The 26,049-nt window shown below is 48.5% G+C and overlaps 1 protein-coding gene across 1 annotated transcript in view; it reads left to right on the forward strand.

The window, feature by feature from the left end:
* Positions 1-26,049, forward strand: part of LOC119379432 (structural maintenance of chromosomes protein 3) — a 661,154-nt gene that overhangs the window by 268,296 nt on the left and 366,809 nt on the right. Inside the window, exon 13 of the mRNA XM_049411979.1 lies at positions 8,421-8,524. Within this exon, the coding sequence (XP_049267936.1) occupies positions 8,421-8,524 (104 nt within the window). The remainder of the gene's footprint in view (positions 1-8,420; positions 8,525-26,049) is intronic.

Below are 26,049 nucleotides of genomic sequence, written 5' to 3' on the forward strand. Positions count from 1 at the left end.
CGGAAACTTATAAACTTAAGAACTAAAGTCAGGAAGGAGGACGCGCCGACAGGCTGAAGGAAAGTTGGCGGAAGTTTTTATCAATCAATTCGTATACCAGGAGGCAAAGGTCTGGAACAGGGTCACTAGGGTAGTAGGAAGACAAGCGTATTCACTCCCTCTAGTAAGCACAGAGGCGACAGCTTGGAGATCAGGCCTACTAGGCGCACACTCGAACAAGTTCCAGTTCCGCGCAACTCTGGTCTTCCGAGGCAAACAAGATAGAAAACAAAAACCGACAGCGGAAAAGTACAAAAACGAGGCATCAACCAACCTTCAGCTATGAGCTCAGGTATCGAAACAGGGTAATTCAGCCCCTGGTTCTGACCGTGTGGTATATGACATGTTAAGAAACATCCGAAACGCAAAAAACCTCTATCACTGTACATGCCACGGTTTTCCGGCGAGTTCGTCTTGGAAGGAGGCAGTCATTCCTATTCTGAAACAGGGAAAGATCCATTGTTACACAGGCCCATTGCAACAAGCTGCCTGTGTAAACTTTTCGAAAAGATGATAAACCGCCGACTTATGCATTTCCTGGAAACAAATAATCTACTGGACCCGTATCAATGCGGATTTCGCGAGGGCAGATCCACCACTGATCACCTGCTACGTATCGAGGCACAAATCCGTGACACATTCGTCCATAAGCAGTTCTTTCTTTCTGTGTTCCTCGATATGGAAAAGGTTTACGACACAACATGGCGCTTTGGAATACTAAGAGACGTGTCCCACCTTGGTGTACATGGTAGAATGCTAGATATAATAGAGAGCTACTTGTCGGATCGTACATTCCGACAAGTAGTTCTCTCGAGACCATTTCTTCAAGAGACTAGAGTGCCACAGGGTGGTGTACTTAGCTGTACACTCTTTATCATCTTAATGAATTCCTTGCGTCTTTGCATCCCACGAAATATGTTTATTCGCACATATGTCGACGTGTACAGGTCGGTTTTAATCATGCAACCTTTCGATATTGAGCGGGCAGGTCCAGCTAGGTTTGAACAAGATCTCCAAAATGGGCAGACGAGAATGGTTTCAGCCTTAATCCTCAAAAAAGAGCACCTGTGTCCTGTTCTCTCGAAAGAGAGGCCTTCATCCTGATCCAGATATTGACCTGCATGGTCGACATCTCTCCGTGAAGACGAGCACAAATTCTTAGGCCTAATTCTGGATAGTAAGCTTACGTTCGTATCACACATTAAATATTTAAAAAACAATGCATAAAAGCAATGAATTTTCTAAAAGTGTTGTCATGCACTACGTGGGGTAGTGACAAGAAGTGTCTGTTAACCTGTATAAGAGCCTCATACGCACTCGCCTAGACTACGGGGCAATAGTCTATCAATCTGCGACACCTAGCGCCTTAAAGATGCTTGACCCAGTCCACCATTTAGGCATTCGCTTATCTACGGGCGCCTTTCGCACTAGCCCCGTAGAAAGCCTCTACGTCGAATCGAATGAGGTGGTCGCTTCATCTACAGAGATCCTACTTATCATTTGTATATTTTCTCAAAGTGAACGCAAACAAGGAAACACCCCTCACACGCCACATCATGATTTGTCCACGTCTGCCCTTTTCCGCAACCGTCCTTTCGCTGCGAGAGCCTACTCACTTCGTGTGAGAGGCTTCGCAGAGGAAATGGGTGTTCCACTTCTTGAGCACAACCGTGATGCCTCCTGCAGTAGAGCTTCCACCGTGGCAGTGGCAGACTATTAAACTGTGACCTATCCTTTGTAGAGGTTACAAAACAACGCACCACTCGCACATATCCACGCTTACTTTCTTGAATTACAGCACAAATATTCCTGCCCTGAATACTTTACAGATGCTTCAAAATCTCACACTGGTGTGTCCTATGCGGTGTCGGCCCCTCTTTCTCCGATGCCGGCGTTCTGCACCCTAATACAAGTATTTGCACTGCGAAGCATATGCGATATATGCTGCCGTTAAACACATTAAGCACTTACAATTACGAAATTCAGTCATATACACTGATTCATTAAGCGTTGTAAAGGCATTGAAAACTCTCAAGAAACACAAAAATCCTGTCATCGTCTCACTGTATTCACTGCTATGTACCGTTTACACACTCGAACAGCATGTTGTAGTGTGCTGGGTCCCAGGACACCGTGAGATACAAGGCAACCGTTTACACACTCGAACAGCATGTTGTAGTGTGCTGGGTCCCAGGACACCGTGAGATACAAGGCAATGTTATGGCAGACAAACTAGCTGCATCCGTCCACAAAGCGCTGCCAATACATCTGTTGTAGTCTCTGCATCGGACCTTAAGCCTGTTATAAAGAAATCACTAAGGGCACACTGGCAGCGCTTGTGGGATAGAGAAACCAAAAATAAATTGCATGTCATCAAGCCGCGTCTTGGCGCCTGGTCACCGGTGTCAAAGTCACGCTATACAGAAGTCACACTTTGTAGAATGAGAATAGGACACACGCACAGTACACACGCACACCTTTTATCCGGCTGTGACCCACCCATGTGTGAGAAATGCGACACGCCACTCACTGTACTCCACATCCTCCTTCAATGCACCCATCTTGATGCCATCCGAGAAAAACATTTTCGATCATACCGCCGACATCTCCCACTCCATCCCTCAATGTTCATAGGCAGCGAACCTGTTTTTAAATACAATTCACTCCTCGGTTTCCTTAAAGATATACATAGTTTTAATGTTATATTCCCAGGCAACCGAAGCACGGCCTCCCAACAGAGGCCGCTGCTGCGGTAGTCTCTCCAAAGAAAGCACTTACCTCCAGGCCTTTGGACACAAAGGACCTGAGGAGGCGCAAGTGCTATTCACTCCGTATGTCATCGCCATAATTTCATTGTGTATATATATATATAGATCTGCTCACATATTTCACGTCACTGTCATGATTTTAATAGGTATATGTTTTTACCCGCCTTTATGGCGTGGAATTTTAAGGCCCTTATACAGCCAGCTACCATAATCATTGCTTACATCTTTTGACCCCTGACCTGGCGCTCTTTGGCCATTAATTGGCCCTTGCGCCACAAAACATCACATAACAGAACTTCACGATGTGGATTCACGCCGAACAAGGTACACGGAAATACTTGTGAACGGGTACCCGGCCGAGTTTAAGATAGACTGTGGCGCAGAAGTATTTGTAGTTTGAAAAGGACTGGGAAAATTTCGGCAAGCCGAATACCGCGTGTGCCTCAAACCCGGCGCTCATCCATTTTCCTTGAGGCCCCACATTCTCAGTACCTTCAAAGCAACTTTACAGTGGCGTGACTGGGCCGCAGTGCAGACCTTGTATGTGGTTGACCGTCAACGTACACACGTACTTGGGATGCCTGCAATTGAAGCCCTTGGGGTCGTTCAGTTCGTAGATTCTGCCGAGTGCGTTCATTCCCCTAAAGCGAAAATTTTCCAAGGACTGGGAAAATTTCTGCAAGCCGAATACTGTGTACGCCTCAAACCCGGCGCTCATCCATTTTCCTTGAGGCCCCACATTCTCAGTACCTTCAAAGCAACTTTACAGTGGCGTGACTGGGCCACAGTGCAGACCTTGTATGTGGTTGACCGTCAACGTACACACCTACTTGGGATGCGTGCAATTGAAGCCCTTGGGGTCGTTCAGTTCGTAGGTTCTGCCGAGTGCGTTCATTCCCCTAAAGTGAAAATTTTCCAAGGACTGGGAAAATTTCGGCAAGCCGAATACTGCGTACGCCTCAAACCCGGCGCTCATCCATTTTCCTTGAGTGCCCCACATTCTCAGTACCTTCAAAGCAACTTTACGGTGGCGTGACTGGGCCACAGTGCAGACCTTGTATGTGGTTGACCGTCAACGTACACACCTACTTGGGATGCGTGCAATTGAAGCCCTTGGGGTCGTTCAGTTCGTAGGTTCTGCCGAGTGCGTTCATTCCCCTAAAGTGAAAATTTTCCAAGGACTTGGAAAATTTCGGCAAGCCGAATACCGCGTGCGCCTCAAACCCGGCGCTCATCCATTTTTCTTGAGTGCCCCAAGGCGGATTCCAATTCTGTTAAACGACGTTGTCAAGAGAGAGCTGGATGAATTGGAGACGCAGGATGTGATAAGGAAGGTAGAGACGCCACTGGAGTTGTGCTTCGGACTCGTAGTCGTGTCCAAGTGTTCAGGCGACTGCAGGATCTGTGTCGATCTGACGAAGCTGAATGAAGTAATTGAAAGGGAACGCTTTATATTGGCAACGATGGAACAGATTCTTGGCCAGTTGGGTGGAGCACGGGTATTCTCCAAGTTAGATGCACGGTCTAGCTTCCATCAGGTGAAGCTGAGTGCCGACAGCCAGGAACTCATGACTTTTATGATGCCGTTTGGTCAGTATTCTTATAAGAGACTCCCTTTTGGTATTGCCACGGCACCAGAGTACTTCCAGCAGTTAATGTCAAGGATCCTTGAGCGCTTGCTTGGAGTCGTGAACATGATTGTCGACATTCTAATCTTCGGAAAAGATTGTCAGGAGCACACTGAGCGCCTGAATGCCATCCTGGCCCGCCTGGAAAAGGAGGGTGTCACCCTCAACGAAAAGAAGCGTGCTTTTCAGGTCAACTCAGTGAAGTTCCTTGGTCTAGTGGTTGGAGCGGACGGCATTTCACCAGACCCAGACAAGGCTAAAGCTGTTAGGGACCTGCCGCCGCTGACCGACGTCAGTGGAGTACGACGGTTACTTGGAATGACCAGCCATGTTGCACAATTCATGCCTCAGTTATCCGACGTTACAGAGCCCTTTCATTCCCTTTTGAACGAGAACAGCACCTGGACTTCGGGTCCCAGCCAAGAAACGACCTTTTCACGACTCAAGTTGCTGCTGAGCTCCAACATGTGCATGGCAAAATAAGATTCCTGCTACCATACAGTAGTATCCGTGGGTGCCAGTTCCTATGGTCTGAGAGCGGTACTCCTACAGGACCAGCCTGAAGGCACCTGACGGGCTGTAGCGTACGCTTCAAGGGCGCTCACTCCGACAGAAGCACGCGATAGTCAGACAGAGAAGGAGTGTCTCGCCGTGACTTGGGCCATTTCATGGTATGATCAGTTCCTTTGCGGCCTCACCTTCGAAATAGAGACAGACCATCTTCCTCAGGTCACCCTTTTGGGTAACAAAGACCTAGAACTTGTGCCACCTCACATACAACGAATCCGAACAAAACTGATGCATTATCAGTATGTGATGAAATATGTTCCTGAGAAGCACTTGACTACGGGAGACACTTTGTCACGAGCTCCCTCTGAATTGCCGGCTACCCGCATAGTAGAGACGGAGCTTTTCGTCAGCGAAGTGTTTTAGGAATTACCGCCTCTGGTAGCAAGAAGCTTAGAGGATGTGCACATGCCTCAAGCCCAAGATGGAGTTTGCTCTGCGGTCATGACCTACTGCACGAAAGGATGGCCAGACAAAAACAAGGTGCTTCTGCAGGTCACTCCATTTTGGAAGGAGAGGGACAGGTTGAGCATATCTGACGGCATCCTTCTGCTGGTCCGACGACTTGTCATTCCTTCCGCATTGCGCCAGGACATTCTTGCCCTCTTACACGAAGGGCATCAGGGAATGCGCCGCTGCCAAGAACGGGCCAGGGAGTCTGTTTGGTGGCCTAATTGTAATATGCAGGTAGAGCATATGGTGTCGCAGTGTGCAGTATGCACCGAGACTCGAGTTCAGCGGTTTGAGCCTATGTTGCCAACGGTTACATCTGACAGGCCATGGCAGCACCTTGGCATCGATCTGTTTCACCTTAAAGGGCGCGATTATGTCCTGATTGTTGATTAATATTCCAGGTTCCCCGAAGTGCTCTCCGTGGGGTCCACCACGGCACCAGCAGTTATTTCGGCAGTCAAGAGCTGCATTACCCGTTTTGGCGTACCAGACGTCGTCCGGACCGACAACGGGCCGCAGTTTGTGTCTTACGAGTTTGCAGAGTTTGCACAGTCATATGGCTTCCGTCACGAGACCAGCAGCCCAAGGTACCCCCAGAACGATGAAGAGGCGGAGCGCATGGTGCACATGGTGCGCACAGACCTGCTCTCCAACAACCCTGATCCTTACCTGGCTTTACTGTCATACCGTGACACGCCGGTCCGAACGGCATTTCTCCGGCCCACGCCCTGATGAAAAGGAGATTGCAAACACGTCTCCCACGACTACTGGAACAACTGGTGCCGTCATTACGATGCCATACGAGTTTCAGGGAAAAGGATACGGGTTATAGGGCACAGCAAGTGAAGAACTACAATAGCCGTCGGGCTTCAAGCCAGCTAACCCCTCTAAGTCCTGGAGACTTTATATGGGTCACTGACATGTTCTGCAGTGGTGAAGTGCTCCCACAGGCCTAGCATCGGCGGTCCTACCTTGTTCCGACCCCCAGAGGCGTCCTGCAGCGTAATCGTCGGCACCTGGTGCCTCATTCGACAGAAACTAGTCCAGCTCAACTAGCAGCATCTCCGCCGACCCCTCCCTGGAATTTCCAACCTGCGGCGCCACAAGAATTCGTGTGACTGGAAGTAACGCCACAGGAAACTGTGACACGGACTTGAAGTGGTCGTATAGTGAGGCCACCCCGACGTTTGGACTTCTGAGGAGCTGCCCCATAAAAATGTGAAAAGGAGGGCTGTAGAGGCTGCTGCCAGTGTGCCTTGAAGCGTGTGGCCACAAGGAGGCACTACAGTCCACCGAGCATATACTATAAGGGGAGTTGGGGAGAGGGAATAAAGTTTTTTTTGGTTTCCACTTGCCAGCAGTCCGCCTCGTTCCTTGGCACCTGGGCTGAACAGCGCCTACTAGGGACTACGTAGTTCCTAATCTGTAAAAATGAAGTACATTGTCCTCTGAGAGGGCCATAGACTTAGCATGCCAAGTTTGGAGTAGTTTTGTTGAGCCAATGGCGCCAAAATACGATAAATACACTTTGAGATCCGTGACGTCACGCAGGGAGATTTCGACGCGAAATTTAAAAATGAAACTTTGAACTTGATTTTATCCTGTATTAATAAACCTATGATGGCGAAATTAACATTTTCTTAAAGCACAATTTATCGATCTAGGCCGATTCATTGTTTCTCTCTAGTGCCCCTTTCAAAAGCAGGCAGCACCCCAACCGTGTTTTCAAGTTGCGCAGCTTCTTTTTCTATGACACTATCGGTTTGTGTTGATATGGAAAGTACAGCAAAGATTTGTCCAACTTAAAGGGGGATGCCGCATGTGTGAAACGAGGCACCTCGTGAGTGCACACAAGCAAGAGAAAGAAGCTAGAGAAGCCTTTTTTATGGAGATCCGACCCGAGCAAGCAAAAAGCCAGAGGCGAAATAGCAGTCAGTGCCTAGATGGTGTTTTGCAGTAGTATTTTATTTTAATGCTGCAATGGCACCTTTTTTGTGTTCAGTGGAAAAGCACGCAAAAGAAAACCCGATAATCTCTTTTTTGATGCATTGCGTCCGTCTTCAAATGTTACATTTATCCAATGGAAGGCCTGCACTCTTCACCGTCCTTTCTGCCCGCAGTAGTGATGGCAAGTGCTCACTACGCGTTGATGCGGACGGCAGCGATGTAGTGTTTTTATTGCGTGTAGGTTAGATATGTTATCGATGCTTTGACCTACAATGTAGTTATCCCCTGCCATCAGTCTATGCAACCCACGAATAAAAAATACGCCCTTCAGAAGTGTTGGAGGGCCCCTTTAATTTCTGTGAAAGGCCCATCTGGGATGCACGGGCATTCTAATTGTGCGAATTGAATGAGTGCGCGGCGGTTGTGTCCTTGTTCACAAATCAGGACCCAATCACATGCAGCTATGTCTTCCCATTACATGTTTTCTGTTTGCATTGATTTCATCTTCTGGTGTTAAAAATTCTGAGAACTGAATGACTTGGAACAATGCAGAGAGCTACCATAAAATTCCGAGCGGGCACCCCCTCCAATTTCACGGCTAATTTCAAATTTCCACACCAGTCATGCACTCTGGCTTCTGGCCTGCTTGAATCCTATCCACTCCTGCTTAGCAGCCCGACCTCTAAGCGCCTGTGCCTGAAATTTGTCCTCAAAGTTAGTTTTTTCTCCCGCATAATGATCGCATCCCGAACTTAGCACATCACACCTTTGACGATTTTCAGGGTCTCGCGAGGAAAAGCATGGCCTCAGAAAGCTGTATTCCGAAATCATACCTATAACGACATAATCACATAGCAGTTAAAGCTGTTTCATTGTGGAAAATGGACAGTGTGCATCCATCCAGTTGCAGTCTTTTAAAGGTTGCCCCCTGGACACATTTCAGGAAAAAGAACGTGTTGGTTGTTATGAACTCAACAGTGGTTACTTGAAAACTGGTTGTGATTGACACTAATTGCAGGAGCTTACCCGGGAACTGGAAAATCATCGTGTGAGCATCGACAGTCAAAACAAAAGTTTCTACGAGATGAAAAAGCGGAAAGATACACTTCAGGGTGAAAGAAAGTGAGTACCTCCTTCTGATTATTTGGGAGAGATGACTTATACCCCTGTCACACAGCAAATCTAATGTCATTTACAACAAATGACATTAGGTGAAATTAATGTCATTTTACTTGCCTGCTGTCACACGACGAAAACAAATGTCATTTTAAAATGATGACGATGACTTTAGGCCTCCTGAGCCGTGACGTTGGGAGAAATAAAAATCTATTAAAACTTGCATCTCACATGCATGTATCCTCGAAAATAATTTATCACTAAAAAGCTGCTCGAAGAATATAAACGCAGCCGTTTTACACAACTTGCCAGAGGTGTACGACACAAACGAAGTCAAGCCAAGAACCAATCGAAAACCAATATGGCCGACGATATGACCGGTCGTTGGTTATGGTACGTTGGTACAGTGAACTAAAGCGTGCGAGCACGACTGACACTCCGGCTGCAGAAATGAGACGGCGGCATCTAATCGTGTAGTCACCACCTTGATCACCAAAACACGTGCAATCGGACGATCAACACCCGCGATACGGGCAACAACAAGAGAGCACAAATGAAACATGGCCGGCGTCCAGCCGCTGTAGTTGAGAGTAGCTTTCTTTTAGAAACGTTCGCGCATGCTGTTACGTGATCAAACCAGTAATAAGTTAATCTTTTAAAGAATAAGATATTTACGATTTGCAATAGTTACGCATACATAAGTCAACAGTTATCTCCTTAAAAGGTCCCTGGTGTCGAGACTACGCATTTGGTCCGAAATCGAATGCGAATGTGTTTCGGGAACTCGTTCGACAGGAAATGTCATTTTCATCGAATGGCATTAGTTTTCCCGTGTGACAGCAAACAAATGACATTACAAACGAATGACATTAGCTGTAAATGACATTAAATTTGCCGTGTGACAGGGGTATTATATTGTGGTGCTTGAAGGTGTGTTGATGAGAAATCTTGATCTTAACCCAACCCTTTCAGACGCCACCTATGAAGAACTCTGTAAATGGGTCAGAATAATACAACGTTATATCAAGGCACTCAGTATACTATTGCAACAAAAATAATGTCATAATATGTTCATTTATGTTTGTTATAGTAACTTATTCTAATTAAAAGGGTGGTGCCATCAAATTTCGAGGCTATAGAAAGTCTGTTGTGGGTTTCCTCTGTATGCAAGGACATTCCACACGAAGGGTCGGACACAGCAAACGTTTAGAATATATTTTAATTCACTTCCAAAGTGTACCTAAATGCCCGTTCTCCCGAACGAAACCCATCGCTAGCGCGCCAACACTGACGTAGATCTGTAGGATGGGCAACGAAAGTTGTAGTGACGTCACACCAAATCTGCTTTAGTAACGTGAGGGACCTCCGGACCTCCGCCACTTCCGCAACGTACGTACCGGCTGTAGTGAACTAGAATATATTCTAATTCACTATAGTACCGGCAAAGCATCGGTTGCTACATCACTCGCCGAGTTTCGATCGCTTCCTGGCTAATGCGGCACAGCCTTGTGTGGTCACGTGACCACGCCTCCTACACTTCTACGTCACTGCCCAACCTCGGCGCCCAGAAACCGAAACCGAAAGTTGTCCACATCAAAAGGTGATAATGAATTATTTAGCGAGAATACATGAATCTTGGTGCGTGCATCATGCTTCCTGGAGCTATAGGAAACGCTTACAGCAAAGAACGCGCAAGCCACAAATGTGGTTGCACCGCCCCTTTAAGTTGTAATTAAATATATATTTATCCTGAAGTCATCCATGCTCTATTTTGGCATAAATAGGATGAAATCTCAGGCTAAAAATATAGTACGAATTCCTTTTTTCGTTATGTCCATTTAGAGCAAAGAGAAAGTATATGTTTAACATGGCTCGCAGGACGCGGCTCATCGAAAGACTCGTCGAACGGGGTAGTGCCTTCATCAATGGGATCATACGCAACAGTACGCTGCGAAGTGAAGTTAAATGAAGACAAATTATTATGTAGTAGGTTCAATCTATCCGAAACTCAATGTATCTCGCTCTCTCTTAGCTCCTAGTTAATACAAGGAGCAAAAACAAATCATGTACACAATTGTGTACATGGCGTCTCAAAGGGTTAAAAAAAGCTGTGCGTTGACATGCTGGTGGCGAAAGCAGCAACAGAGGCGTGCACAACTTCCTTTTCTCTCACTCTCCCCCTCTGGTTCTAGGGACCGTAGTACTGGTTCATACAGTGGGTTAAAGGTACAATTATTGAAATAGCGTTCCAGAAACCTCGTAGTGCTTGTTTCGGGCCAAGGAAATGCGTATTTTGAAAGAACATCAGCTTTAGTGGTCCGCACAGTGTTAGCACACTTCAAGTCAATGGCTATGCACTTATGCAGGGAGTTTGATTGGCACGCCAATATCCAGTGAAGCAATTGTCGCCTCTTCTAGTTAACGAACGGCATGACCGCTAGATGTGGTAGGTTGTGAAAAACACATTAAGTTCATTGTTTTTCACTAGTTTTGGCCTGAAGAGGTTGTGTCAACCAGTTTCAGCAGTCAAAGCTTTTTTCAAATAGACTGAAAATCTCGGTGGCAAAAGTTTTGTTCACTATCCTTTTAACTTGACGTGTTCACTATCCTTTTAACTTGAACGAAATGAAAAAATCAAAATGAGTGAGCTGTTTAGATAAGCTAAACCATATACAGAAGACCAGTGACTATGGATAGACCACGTGTTGCATTTCCCAAACTGTACTCTCTCAGGATAGTTAGCTTGTTTGGCACTGAGTAAGGACATTTGATTCTGTACTCAGGTCTGGTCTGTTGGATGTACAGGATGTTGAGATAGTTGAGATTCATCACAAGAGAAGACAAGCAGACAACGCAAACTTAAAGATGTGCTGTGGCAGAAAAGAAATTTGCATTTATAATCTCGGCAGTCCTAAGAAAAGAGGGGGGGTGGTGCTCATCTCTGAAATCCGGTGTCACCACCCGCCAAGCCCCTGAGTGCATGCCCCGTGTCATGAGAAAGGTTATTTGCCCACCACTGAAAAGATTAGGAAAGGATAGACACAAGCAGCAACTTTCAACTAAATTTTTATGGGGGGGATGTAGTAGACATGGACATGTATCACGTAGCTTGAAATTTGACGAGAGGAGGAGGGGACAAACCACTGTGCACTTGTGGTTTGTCCTCTTTTCTCAGCAAAGGGTTAACCAAGCAGCCCAGATATGCACACTTTTGTAGGAGCTTGAAAGACATGTCTATTTATAAAGCCAGTCTACTTCCTCCCAGTGAAATTCAGTTAAAAGTTCTGGCTTGCGTCTGTTTCTTCTGTATCCTTCTTTTTTAAGTGGTGCGCAGATAACTTTTATCGTGAATTGTCACCAATCCACCCAAACCAGTACCCTTCTAAATCTTTAGTCAGGTTGCCTGATTGGGAGACGCCGTGTTCGAAGACTCCAGCACCCCTCTGCTGCTTGCCAGCCAAATTGAGTTTCTCCCAGAAAGAACTAGCCAGGCGGGTGAACAGTTAGAAATTTTTTAATTGTTGCCTTAAATAAAAACACTGGTGTCGAGGACCCTCAAAATAGTGTTGTGATGCCTCGGAATACATTGAATACTATATGTTTAATACGGCTACCTTTAAAAAGCCACTTTCAGTTTCGATATCGAGGGGGCACTTTCACAGTGACGTGTCAACACAGTCTGACTAAACCTAAGACACGTGGGGACAGCAATTCGTGACGTAGTAACAGAAGCTCTCTTGGCTGATGTCATTTGCACATGGTGCACGTAAACAACAGTGAATGAATTGTTGTCCAGCGACAGTGATTCCGGCAAAACACACAAGTCTTTCCGGAAATAAATTAGTAAAAAGAAGACCTGATTTCTTTCTAATTTTACACAGATGGGTTTTTTGTTGAGCGCTGGCTCTAACGCTATTGCGTTCAAAATTTCCAGCATCTATAATCATGACCCTGCAGGGGCGTAGCCAAGGGGGGGGGTTAGGGGGGTTCAAACCCCCCCCGCCCCGCCCGAAACTTTTCAGTTTTGCTTGCGTATATATACACGCACACATACAAACGCACGCACGAACATACACAAAGTATGGTTGAACTCCCCCCGAAAAAAATTTCTGGCTACGCCCCTGTGATTCTGGCTTTATTTTGACCAAGCTGTAGCCACCTGCATATACGGGAACAATGGACTCCACAGTCGACAGTGCTCATGTGTCCCTGTCAATGCTGCGACTGCTGTGGTTTTTCCTCACAACTTTCTTGCTTGGTCTGCTCACATAATCACTGCGTTTGTTCTCCCTGTAGTATTTGCATTTCGGCTGCTTGTCTTAATTTCACGGTACTGTCTACCTGGCCTGCATAGCCCGGACATGTGAGGCCCCTGTTCAGGCCGCCATCACAGACTTTTTACATGTGCATGCGTTAGTGGCAAATACAATGCTGTGATAGCTTTTGGGTGTCTCTATGTTAGATTTCAGAGGACTGAAAAACCCCTTTCTTGATTTTATGAACGTCCCAGTTTAACAGAATAATTCGAGCATGGTGATGCCTTTGTCAAATCGAGTTTCAGCTGTATATGTAGAAGTACATAATAAACTCAGTGAGAATTTGAAGCATTGTTAATGTAAAGATCTGGAGGTGAGCCTAATCCTTGACTCTGAGGTATTCGTTAGTGCTCAAGGAGACATCGGTGGCATCATGCAGTTGATGCCAGTGAGCCCACTACTCCTCCTTTAGTTCACTGTACCGTGGCACATCCAGAAGAGCAGCAACTGGTGATGTAAGCAGGTGAGCTGATGCTGTCGGAGAAGTGTGAAAGCACCGCATGCATGGACATCATTTCGACAGCTACAGTGAAATGGAAGAGGGGTAGTAGGCCAACTTGTAATTGAGATCTGATCTGTCAAGTGCCGCAACGAGCTCGACGCGATGGGTTTCCAAGGTTTAATTGCTGTTCATACTAATTTCTACTAATTATGACTGCAATGTTAATTTACCTCATACCTTAATGTCCACTATATCATATACAAACATTAGCTTAACCCATTCCATTTTTATATTTTTTAGAATTATTGTTGACGGAGTGGAGTATCACTTGGTGCTCGTGCCACTGAAAAAAATCCTCATTTGGATGCTGTTTTTTAATGATTGGAAAACCTGTAACAGGGCCTTGAAATTCCTTGAGTATATTCTTAAATTTTCTTCTTTGAAATCTGTACGAGCCGTGAAACTATTAGTGCTGACAAACATGCACATGCCTAACCTGCCGTCTGGGGAAGCAAACGACGATCCCCTTAGGCGGCATGGGAGGAGCCTTCGGTTGGTGTGACTGCTCTGTCTTACAGGCCCGACGAATCTGTGCACTTTCATGTTATACTTTTAATGTGAAATGGTTCCTTGCGCCCAGTTTCAAAGCAACATGTGGCACAAGTGAAGGTGGTGCCCACTTGTGGATAGAAGCAAGGGGGAGTGCTTTTCTTTAAGTCACACTTTTGACACTCAGTTTGGTCGGAAGCAGCAGGGCATATTGGTAGAATGTAGGCGAATGTCCCCCAAGTGTGAATGTGGTTATCACTTCAGCCGTTCTGAGAAAACAAGCTAAGACCCGCCACGGTGGTTTAATGGTTAAGGTGCTGGACTGCTGACCCGCAGGTCGCGGGATCGAATCCCAGCCGTGGCAGCCGCATTTTCGATAGAGGCGAAAATGCTAGAGGTCCGTGTACTTAGATCAAGGTGCACGTTAAAGAACCCCAGCTGGTCAAAATTTCCAGAGCCCTCCACTACGGCGTCCCTCATAATCATATCGTGGTTTTGGGACGTTAAACCCCAAAAATTATTATTAGAGAAAACAAGGTAAGTGGAGGCCACGCATAAATATATAGCTGGTGTTTCGATTGAAATCACTGCCATAACATCGTGAACTATCATTGCCAGCTTCTTCACTTTTCGAGATTTTATTCGCTCCATTAATCTGACATATATATCCTGCAATTGGTTATTGACCAGCTGAGAGCAGTCAATAAATTGAAAACCCAACCAAGCTGACATTCTAGTGCTCTGGCCATGATCGTTTTCAGTATTGTTCTGCACAGTTCAGTACATGAAATCGTATTTTTAATATTTTTATTTGCAGTAAATGTTTTTGTCTAGGCATTTCTGCATGCTGTCTTTAATTGCAGTGATTCCACTCCTGTACCAACTGCGCCAAATTTCGCCAAATAGGATTTACTGTGCCATCCTGATAATATCAACGAAAATTGCGCCAAACTGTGCCAGTCTCGGGTTTGGGGTCGTCCATCAACTGGCAATCGCACCGCCGGCGTGCCAAAACATGTGCAGCTTTATCTTGGGCCCGCCGCCGAAGTCACAACCACAGACCAAGAATTATTCCGCTGAATAGCTCGCGCGTGCATCCCGAGTAAGCCATGACGCGATGCTCGTTGCCGACACAGCTTCTGTTATGTATGTTGGCTAGACGGCAAAATGCACTCTCCGCAGAGGCTCGTTACGTCTAGGCCTATCGGTAGCGAGAAAGTGTGGCGGCGATTCACTGGTAGACGTTGTCTGTTCCAGAAACGCTGCTAATCGCTCGTTTGAAGAGTCACATGGCATGTAATTAAAACAGTGTTCACTGATAACTATACGTGTGACGCTAAAATGTCTGTCACTTCTGTTTCTGGACATCGTGGAATGAAAAATGTACTTTATGTATGTATATTCATCCAGAAGAGCTTTTTCGTAATTCCCCCCCCCCCCCCCCCCCCCCCCCGGTTCATAATCACTCTTGTAGTATATACCTCCAAAGGCCCTGCCCTTTTCAGCTCGTGAGTGATAGGGTACGTCCCTATTAGAATTTTTTGCTTGATTTTTTATAACATAATTTCATTATTAAAAGCATGCCTCCTGGTCGGAGCAGCCGTAATTCGCTTTTACTACACTCAGCTGTATGTGGTGGGCCCGTCGCTGACTGTCCCGACGTCGGAATGCGCAACGTGAAGCGACTACGCCATATTACACGTCCTCCCCTCGCTTTCCAGGGTCAATAGCTGATGGTTAAAAAAAAAAATCGCAGCTTCGCTTAAGCGCGAAGCAATGAATGCGATATTAACAAATTGTCTTTTTATAGGAAGTAAGGCTAGCAGCTGACTCTTTTGGATCCGATCTCGTGTAACTCAACAAAATGCTGGTTTAATTGAATATGGCTGCTGCAGGGATCGAAGTGGTTTTCGTGCTGTCAGTTCTGTAAACGCGCAGTAAGCGTTGAGTCACGGCAAGTTTACGAGCCGTCTCCTGATGCCTCGAGATAGCACGCGTGCCAGCGACCTTCGAGCAATGCACCCCTCCTCCCCTTTCTCCTCCCCTGTGCTGCCATCTCCTCTTGACTACAGCAGATCCTATATGGTTTCGCCGTTCTAGCACAGGGAAGTGCTTTAGGTCGAAAACCTGTACCATTACTACAGATACATCGCACACGTGTGCGTGTGTCTGTGTGCCTGTGTGTGTTTCTGACAACACACAGTAATAAGTACGCACTTAGTGGCTGAAGTGCGCACTAGGGGCTGGATTTCGCTATCGCGTTCAACTCAACACACGCGATGTGCCAAATTCTTTGAGAAATATAACGCTAAGCCTAATCCCGTGTAGCCGATGTCCAGCACAAAGATGGCTGCTGCTGCTCACGCGTTTTGGTTACGAAACGTACTTATTGTAGTGGCAGGGGTGAGACGGCTGTGCATATTGCACATTTTTGATACAGTTCCGTTTTCTCGCCAAGCTGCTCCAAAAGCATGAAAATCGCAAAAATTATGCCGAACTGCTCCAAAACAGCCTCGAAAGCCAGAATTTCGATGCCCACGCCAGCTTCATTGCGAAAAAAGGCTGAGTTGACAACATGATTTTCCATCTTGCGCCTATAGCAGCGCGTGGGGTACCAAGAAAATGAGACGTTCGCAAAACGTGTAGATGCGCCCAACCGTGTTTCTATGCACCTTTCTAATGAGGGCTCCCATGATGCCGCCATAGCCTCCTCTGGGTTGTTGTAAATATGCGTGGTGCCCCAAAAATGTTCTGGCGGGGCCCGAGCGTGCTGCTGCTTCTTGCTAGGCTGTGTCTTCTGGTGCTATCAAGTAGCATGCGTAGCGGGAATGGCTCTGAGGTTCTTCGTTGTGTGTAGCATGTTCCTCAGCTTGCAATGGTTTTCGTGTAGAAGGTGCTGCGTGTGGTCACCTACACATGCATTTCCTGTGGGAGTGTTTGTACCGTTATGACCCATACCTGCCATGAGAGAGGCATCATCCTTGTTGCATCAACGCGGCGACAACTAGCTTCCTGCGTGCGGCGCGCCTCCGCAATGCTCTGTCGGTCTTTCATCCTGAAGTCGGCAGTGAACTGATGCGAAGCACCTTTGTATTGTTCCCCAATAAAAGCGTGTAGTACAGTTACAACGGCGCTATGCTCGCAGTACCATACGCGATAGCTTTATGTGATAGTCAATGCGGTGAAGTATCTTGGTGCCCGCCCCGTGCTCTCGAAGGCTGTCCCGCACGAGGGGGCAGCGAACGGCGGTAGCACGTCTTTGTTCTCGCCTGTTCAAAGCGTGGAGTAGGTTTGACGCTACGCCAACCGCGCGGCCGAGCTGATGGCGCTTATTGTGATGTCATCCTTACAAACACTGACCTACAGGAAGCTCTGGAGAAGCTTGAAAAGCTAAATAAGCAGATCTACCAAAAAAATCAGTTTCACCACAAGTGAAGCAATGAATGCGATAGCATGAAATTGTAATATTATGCGAAGTAAGGCTAACACTTATGGATCTGGTCTCGCGTAACTACAAAACGCTGGTGTAAGAGAATACGGCTGCTCAAAGGAGAGAAGCGTTGAGATCACAGCACTTAGAAGGGTATACGAGCGTCTGTGATGCCAGGCGAGCGATCGCGACCCCGCCCTTAAAGTCCACAGTTGCTGCTCGAGCGAACCCCCCCCACCCCCCTTGCTTTTCCCCTCTGCATGAAGTCATGCTTTTTCCTGAGGGTTCGCTTTAGCTGAGGCGTTAGGTAGGGTGAAATATCAATGTTAAATTGGTGCTTGGAAAGTAAAAATAGAAATTTTAATCTTGACACTAGGCGCCGCTGTGATAACGGTGGTAGTTTAAGGAGTTTTAACATCACCGAGTCAGTCGATGAATATTTAGACAAACCGTGCAGCCCTTCTTCGTACCTTTTCGAGTTCGTTTATTAGACCTACTTGAAACGGATCCCATATAATGCTTGCATATTCCAGCGTTGGCCTAACATATGTTAGAAACGCGGTTAGCTTGATAGATTGAGGTGCAAGCTTCAACTTTCTGCGCAGAAACCAAAGTTTCTTTTCGGCAGCGCTTGCGATATTTGCGATATGCGTTTTCCAGCTTAGGTTCGTGGCGATAGTTATTCCGAAGTATTTGAGCTTATCAACTGTAGCGAGCATTTGGGAATTCACAAAGTAGTTAGGGTCCAGTTCGTTCTTTACTTTGTTGGATACCCTGAAGACAACTGTTTTTTTGTTCGTTTATTTTCATTTTCCACTTTTCACACCACGCTTCAATCGCAGCCAGAGCATCGCTCAGCGATTTTTGATCACTCGCGTCATTGATCTCCCGGTATATTAAACAGTCATCTGCGTACAAACGCACAGTGACGTCGCTGATATCGGAGCTGACGTCATTAATGTATGCCAAAAATAATACAGGGCCTGAAACAGACCCCTGCGGTACACCTGAGCTAACTGATAAGGTGCTCGATTTTATGCCGTTTATTTCCACATACTGAGTTCGACCGGACAGATATGCGTGGATCCATTCTACTAAATGGTGGTTGATTCTCATTTGTGTCAATTTGCTGATCAACAGAGAGTGAGCGACTCTGTCGAAGGCTTTAGAAAAATCTAAACAAATCGCATCGAGTTTGTTGTTCAAAGCGCTAGAAAAGTCGTTGATGGTTTCCATTAGCTGCGTGGTGGTAGAAAGGCGTTGCCTGAACCCATGCTGGTTTGGAAAAAAATGCTGTTTTCTTCAAATAAGTAGATATGGACTTAGCTATAATATGCTCGAGTAGCTTGCAGCAAACACAAGTCAAAGATATGGGACGATAATTTCCGATTTGCTGCTTATCACCTGTTTTATGTATAGGAATTACTCTGGCCACCAGCCAGTCATCCGGAAGTTGTTTTTGTGCGATTGAGGCCCTAAATATTATTTCCAAGTAGTAGGCTGCCCATTCCGCATATCGTCGTAAAAATTTGTTAGGTATTTCGTCCGGGCCGACAGATTTTTTTTCATCCATTTGCTAAATCAGCCATCTGTGCGCAATGGCATTGATATGTAAGAAGGGGTGGAGAGCGAACCTTGTCTGGAGGAGTAAACACAGACTGAAAATATGAATTAAAGCATGACGATATCACCGCAGGGTCAGTCACAAGGGCATCGTTTGCGACTATGCTGTAAGAGTCGTTATCACTGCTCGATAAATAGCGCCAAAATCGTATTGCATGCGCCCTCCGTGCAGTGGGGATCGGTCGGCTCTTTTCATCTCTGCCTCAGCCGCGTTCGTCGCCCCTCGCTCGCGCGCTTTTACCCAAGGGTAAAACATATGATGCGTGGGGGATATTATCGATTGGGGCTTTATACGCAACATGACTGCAATGCCGACGGCAAGAACCTGTTCAGAATGTCCATATAATTGCTATTGCAATAAATGTCAAAGCAGTAGTCTGTTAAGTTAGATCACTGATCTTAAAAAGGCCTACTGCTGTGTAACTGCAATTCTTGTGCAATCAGATTCTTTTGTGTTTTTTTTTCAAATTTTTATGAAGTGAAGCTAGTTTGCAGACCTTTTCAATTATTTCATGCGTTTCTTGCTCTGGCTAGATAGTGTTCTGTATCCGCCACGCAGTCCGATAAGATTACACCTGCGATGACGTGTGCTTGACCGGCATGCAGCGTTATCCATAAAAACGCGCTGCTGCATGAAATAAAGGCTTTTTATATTGCTGCCACCGATGCGTCGTTTCTGCTCAAGAATAGAACATCTGGCGACGAGAATGGGATTGGCGGGCAGTTTAACCGCCGCCGGCCAGCAGCAGGAATGAGACTAAACCGCTGACGGAGCAAGGCAACACGGAGCCCTTGCAGCCAGGATTTCACCGACTGCGTGGAGCAGCGCAAGAACGTCGCGGGGAAGCGAGGCGGCACGGAGCCCTCGCATTGACTTCGGTGGCGGGCTGGAGCCAACGAACAAGAAGTGGCAATACAGACGCACATTGAGGAACTCAGCTCTGCAGATAAGTGAACCTTGCTCATTATGGCAGAAGCAGGCAATGGTCGAGAAGGTCATAGTCCTAAGCTTGGCAGGATGACAGAATTCAACTCGAAGGTAGACAACATACGGTCGTATTTTGAACGCTTCGAGAACTACGTAGACATAAATGATGTCCCTGAAAACAAAGAAACTAAAGTTGTTTCTGAACGTACTCGGAGCGGAAGCTTATGAAGAGCTAAAGAAGATAGTCGTGCCTGATTTGCCTTCTGAGAAAAGTTTTGAGGACAATAAACTGCTCCTAGAAGCTCATTTCAGCCCAGCCCACTCAATCATCGCAGAACGTTCTAAATTTAATCGCCAAATGCAAAGAGAACACGAAAGTGTCAAAGATTTCATCACTGAACTGAAGCATCTTGCAAGAGACTGCAATTTCGGCACGTTTTTAAATGATGCCTTAAGGGACAGACTGGTAGCTGGGTTGCGTGACGAAGAAACGCAACGGGCTCTTTTTGCACAGGCAGGGCTAACGTTCGAGCTGGCATGCAAAATGGCGCTAGAAAAAGAGCTAGCTGCGCAACAGGCAAAGCAAATGCATCAGTTCGACGGAAAACCATCATGCAGCGTCAACGTCATTCGCGGCAACCGAGACCGTGATAAGGGAACCAGACCAAGGCCAGCTGCACGGTCTAAAGATGGGCATGATAACGAGCAACGAAGTGCTTGTTGGCATTGCGGAAAGAATCATGAGGTAGAAAAATGTTGGTATCGAAACCACACCTGCCGAAATTGTAACAGAAAGGGGCACTTGCGAGCCGTCTGCAAGAAAGTAGCCAAAACAAAGGTTGTTAGATATGTAGACACCACGGGCGACGAATCTGAAGAATTCAGCTGTCAAACGGTGTTCTACTCAGGTAGAAGTTCTAGTGGCTACAGCGTAGACCTTAACATTGAAGGCAAGGCTGTTTCGATGTTAATCGACATGGGTGCGGCAGTGACGATTATGCCAGAGCGTTTGTACAAACAGTATTTTCCGCATGTCAAGTGTGTGAGAACAAACGTCTCATTGCGCACATACACAGGAGAACAGTTCCAGGTATTGGGAAAAGCAAACGTCTCCGTGGACCAGGAAGGAAACGCGACCAGGAAGGAAACGCGGTTAACCCTGTTCTGAAAACGGACCATTATCCTTTGCCACTGCCAGAAGATCTGTATTCCACGCTCGCCGGAGGCAAGCTCTTCTGCGTCCTAGATCTATTGCAAGCCTATCTACAGGTGCCGATTGCTGAGGAAAGCGAAGCGTTGTTAACGGTGAACACGCATCTGGGATTATATCAGTTTCAGCATCTTCCATACGGCATCTCTAGTGCCCCTGCTATCTTTCAGTCATTAATGGACGTGGGGTGCTATATCGATGACGTCATCGTCGTAGGTGATAACGTAGGCTACTGTCAAGAAACCGTGGAAAGGTGCTTCAGCGATTTGCACAGCATAATATCACCGTAAAAGATCACAAGTGTGAATTTTTCAAGCAGTCCGTTGTTTATCTTGGGCACAAAGTGACAGCGGATGGTATTTTTCCAACAGCAACAAAGATAAAGGCCATCTTGGAAGCACCTCAGCCAAGTAACACGACCGAACTGCGAGCTTTCTTGGGCCTCCTGAATTTCTACGGAAGGTTCATCAAAGACTTGGCTACAGTCGCTGCACCAATGTATGACCTGCTCAAGAAGGATAAGAGCTGGATGTGGACGGACGAATGTTCAAGATCGTTCGTGGAATCCAAGCAGCGCCTTATCGACAGTCAAGTTCTGACATTTTACGACGTGAAGAAGCCAGTCGGGTTAAGCTGCGACTCTTCGGCCTACGGTATTGGAGCCGTAATTTTCCACATTATGCCTGATGGTTCAGAAAGACCCATCGTCTTCGCCTCCAGAACTTTGAACGCAGCGGAGCGTAATATGCGCAAGGTGAGAAGGAAGCCTTGAGGGGGTCCGCTCTATGCACGGCTGGTGCAGAAGCCTAGCTCCGGTCCCAGCCGCAAATAGTCGTACCGTGTCAACGTCCCCTTCCCGTAGCGCGCGTCATCGCAGCTACGACGGGTTCGGGCGAATAAGGCAACAGGCTAGAACAATAAACAACACTTTATTGCTACGCTACCAATAACGCGTAAATGTCGCGTAGAGGGATAGTCCGCTCTCGTAGAAAACAAAGGGTATGGCTTACACCTTCGGTCGATGATCGGCTCGCGGGTCTCGGGGCGGTGAGATGTTCCTTCGCCGGTCAGCAGGGCACGAGAGACCGTCTGCTCGTCTGCCCGGTTGTTTTATTCACCTCCCGTCTCCCTCCCCACCACGAGGGTTGTTTCCCTCGCAGGGCGAGTTCCCTTTTCCCGCGAGCCGGGAAGCGAGGATTGGCGCGCGGAGTGACGGGGAAGAAGGGGTTGTCCGGCAGGAAAGGGCGACGGTGCTCCTCTCCTAGTGGTCCCTTGCTACCACCGTCAGTTCGCGATCGCGCCAGCCTTAAGGAAAGGAAATGGGCGCGTGTGCTTTCCCACATCCTCCTCCCCTTAAGAAAGCCCTCGGACGACAGAGACTGAACCATGAGAACAATAAAAAAAAATGTTTTTTTTTTATTCGTCATCGAGGAAGGCAAGGAGGGCGTGGTCTACGTCCATTCCCTCCTGCCCTGGCGGCTCTGCCGTGGGTGCCGCCGGTGCCCCCAGTGGTGTCGCCGCAGCCCCCAGCGCGGCCACGGTCGCGTCCTCCGCTGTTGCCGCTGCCGCCGCCGTCCTGGCCTCCGCCGCCGCTGCCGTCCCGGCCTCCGTCGCCGCCGCCGTCCCGGCCTCCGCCGGCAGCCCCTCAGGCGGACCCGCTGTGGCCGCATGGCCAGTGGCTATAGTTAGTAGCCATTGAGCGAAGTCCGCCTCCCGGGCCGCCCGCGCCAGCATGGCCCTGGCCGCCTCGCTGGGGCGTTCCTCAGAGGCGTCGCGGCTCGGTGGCAGGGTGTGTCCCGTGCGGCGCCGGTGCAGCTTACTCTGCGCATGAGACTCGTGCACCATTACGGCGCCGCACGGACATAGTCGCGTTCCTGCGGGCACCGGGAGGCAGGCCCCGTTCGCCCTCCGGTCCGCGTCCGCCACCGTCCTGCCCTGGAAAAGGCGGTACAGGCGGGCCGGAGGCGTCCCAACGCGGGCCATCTCCTGCCGGCGCCAGGGCCTCGACGAGACGTACGCCACCGGGGGGTCCACTCCATCCTGGCTCGTCCAGGTGGCCACATCCCGGTAGCGGCTCTGAGGCGAGGCGGCCGGCTCTCTCGGCTGGGCTGGTGGTTGAGAAATGGCAGCCGGGTAGCGGCGGTCAAGTGGCGGGGCGTACGGGCGGCGTTGTCGCCTGCGGGGGGTCCTCCGCAACGGCGTTTGCTGTGATGTCTGGGTGCGCTGGGGCCGCGACGACGATGGAGGGTGTGGGGGCTCGCCGCGGGAAGGTGGTCTCTCTGAGACGTCCCGGCGGCTACTGAAGCTTCCATGTCGGTCACATCTGTTCGGTGAAAGTCGACACAGAAAGGATTAACACTCGCAGATCATGTTGCGCATGAATCGTTGCACCCCGCGTAGAAACATATCAAACGCGGCCTACCATGCAGAGTTGTCTCCGCCTGTTTCGCAAGAAAGTACCGCGGCTCGGGGCTCTTCACTCGGTTTTCGAGCGTTCTCGCCGCCGCCTGCGGCTCGGAGGGGGACTGATAGTCGTCCCCCTGCTCCTCCCGTGACACGTAGCGTTTTCAAGTCGCATACGTGCACTGGTCCGCCGCTCGGTTTGCCTTTCATGTTCGCGAGCCGATAAACAAGCGAGGAAACCTTCTCTCGCACTCGGTACGGCCCGGACCATTTCGGTGCCAGCGAGGCTGCAAACTGTTTGCTAGCGTCGCTAAGAACATCATGGCGTCGCAGCACCAGATCGCCCACTTCGTAGTGTACGTTCTGATGCGAGCGGTCGTACTGCGCCTTCTGTTGTGCCCTAGCAGTGCCGAGATTACTGCGTCCTTTACGTAAAACTTCCGCTAGCTTCTCGCGCAACTGCGCTGCGTATTCAGCTCGTGCTGATGACGGCACTGGCACTCCACTGCGATCCGCGAGTACAGTCTCCATCGGATTCGGCAGTTCTCTCCCCAGGTTTAGAAAAGAAGGCGCATACCCAGTCGAGCGGTTCACAGTCGATCGCAACGCAAACCCGATCTCTGGAAGGTAGGTATCCCAGTCCTTGTGCCTTTCAGAGAACGCGACAAGCATGTGCTTGATGTTGCGATTGACTCGTTCCGTGGGGTTCGACTGAGCATGGTAGGTGGTTGTTTTCTTGTGCTTAATGCCAAGCGCGGCGCACGTGTCAACAAACACCTTCGCAGTAAAATAAGACGCGTTGTCTGTTATCAACTGCTCAGGGAAACAAAACCTGGTGAAAACCTCCATCAACTTATCCAAGATCACTCGAGCCGTCAGCTTTCTAAGGGGGAAAAGTTATGCTACCCACTTAGTGAAGTGATCCGTGACCACCAGCAAGAATTTGTTCTGCTAGGAGTTGTGGGGTACGGTCCCATCGTCACATGCCGCGATTTGCCAGGGAGTCTGGCTGTTGATCGGCTGCATGAGGCCGGCGGTCGTCCGCCTCGGGGCTTGACGCTTTGGCACACGTGGCATGAACGGGTGTAACTAATCACATCCCGCTTCATGCCTGGCCAGGTAGCGAGGCGACACAACTTAGCATACGTCTTAGGGCCGCTCGCATGCCCAGCAATGCACGAGTCATGAAAGTAGCGAAGCAGTGCTCCTCTCAACTTGCGCGGTATCACGACCTTGAATGACTCACTTGTGTCATCGTCGGATGGGATGTACCTCAGCAGGACGCCGTCAGAATCCAGCAGATAAGAATCCAACGCGCTCACAGCATTACCAGCTGTTGCCGAGCGCTCCGCACCGACAGCAATACCAGCTGCCCCCGTGTGCGCGGTGACCTCGCCACCCGGCTCCCGGAGCCGTCGAACACCTTTCGACAAAACGGACCTTTCTGCTGAGCTTCTAACAGCTCCCTTCTGCTGAAAACATCCCCGCGCTAACAACAGCCTCTACGTGGTTCACGCTCGTGCCTTGAACTGACGTTTGTTCTACTGTTTCCGTTGCGCTACTTCGAGTGTCCTCGCTCACAGTCCGTTCCGGGTCAGTCTCGTGACGGACTGGAGCACGCGATAGTGCGTCGGCCGCGGCATTGTTCTTGCCCTTGCGGTAGCGTACGGTGAAGTCGTAACGCTGCAGAAGCAATGCCCAACGAGCCAGGCGGCCACTTGGTTCGTTCAAGCGCCTCAACCACGTTAGCGCCATGTGGTCCGTCTCAATAACAACCCACTCCGTCGATGTATAGTCAAACTTACGGAGAGCGCAAACTATCGCGAGACACTCTTCTCTGTTACAGAGTAGTTCCTCTCCGCCGGCGTCAACGAACGGCTCGCGAACGCACGGTCGGAGGCACCTCCATGCTCCTAAAGCAAAATTGCTCCTAAGCCCAGTCGCTGCGTCTGTTGAATCACAAACTCCCTGTTCAAATCGGGTAGGGCAGTTTCAGCGGTGTGAGCCGCAACTTAGTGATGCGACGCATGTGCGCCTCTGCTCTTGATCCCCAAGCCTAACGCTCGCTTTCCTCAAGAGCTTTGTCAAAGGCGCCTGCACTGCCGCGCAGTCTGGAATGAATTGGCGATAGAAGTTCGCCATCCCCAGAAAGCGCCTCAGCTCGCCGATGTCTTTCGGCGACGGATAGCTGACTATCGCTTCAAGCTTACCCTATTCGGCAAAAATGCGGACCCCGTCAAGCGTGAATCCCAACAATGTTAGGGGGTCGCCGCTATCTGAGCTTTGTTGGGTTCAGAGTGATGCCGCAGACCTCAGCCTTTCTAGAACGTCTCTTAAGTGGCGCAAGTGTCATCGAACGTTTCGAGTAAAACCACTATGTCGTCTAGATATGCGAGGGCGTGCTGCCACTTTGCATCTCCAGAACTTGGTCCATTAGCCTCTGATAAGTAGCGGGAGCCCCTAAGCCAAAAGACATTCTCCTAAATTGGAAAAGTCCCTGTGCATGTGAAAGCTGATTTCTCTCTGTCCAGCGTCCATTCGACCTGAAATATCCACGACTAGCATCGAGCGTTGTAAAGTACTTCGCCCAGCTAGGTTGGATACTAACGATGAAATGGGATGGAAGAGGG

This window comes from Rhipicephalus sanguineus, chromosome 1 (assembly GCF_013339695.2).
Source record: "Rhipicephalus sanguineus isolate Rsan-2018 chromosome 1, BIME_Rsan_1.4, whole genome shotgun sequence".
Taxonomy (NCBI): Eukaryota; Metazoa; Arthropoda; class Arachnida; order Ixodida; family Ixodidae; genus Rhipicephalus; species Rhipicephalus sanguineus.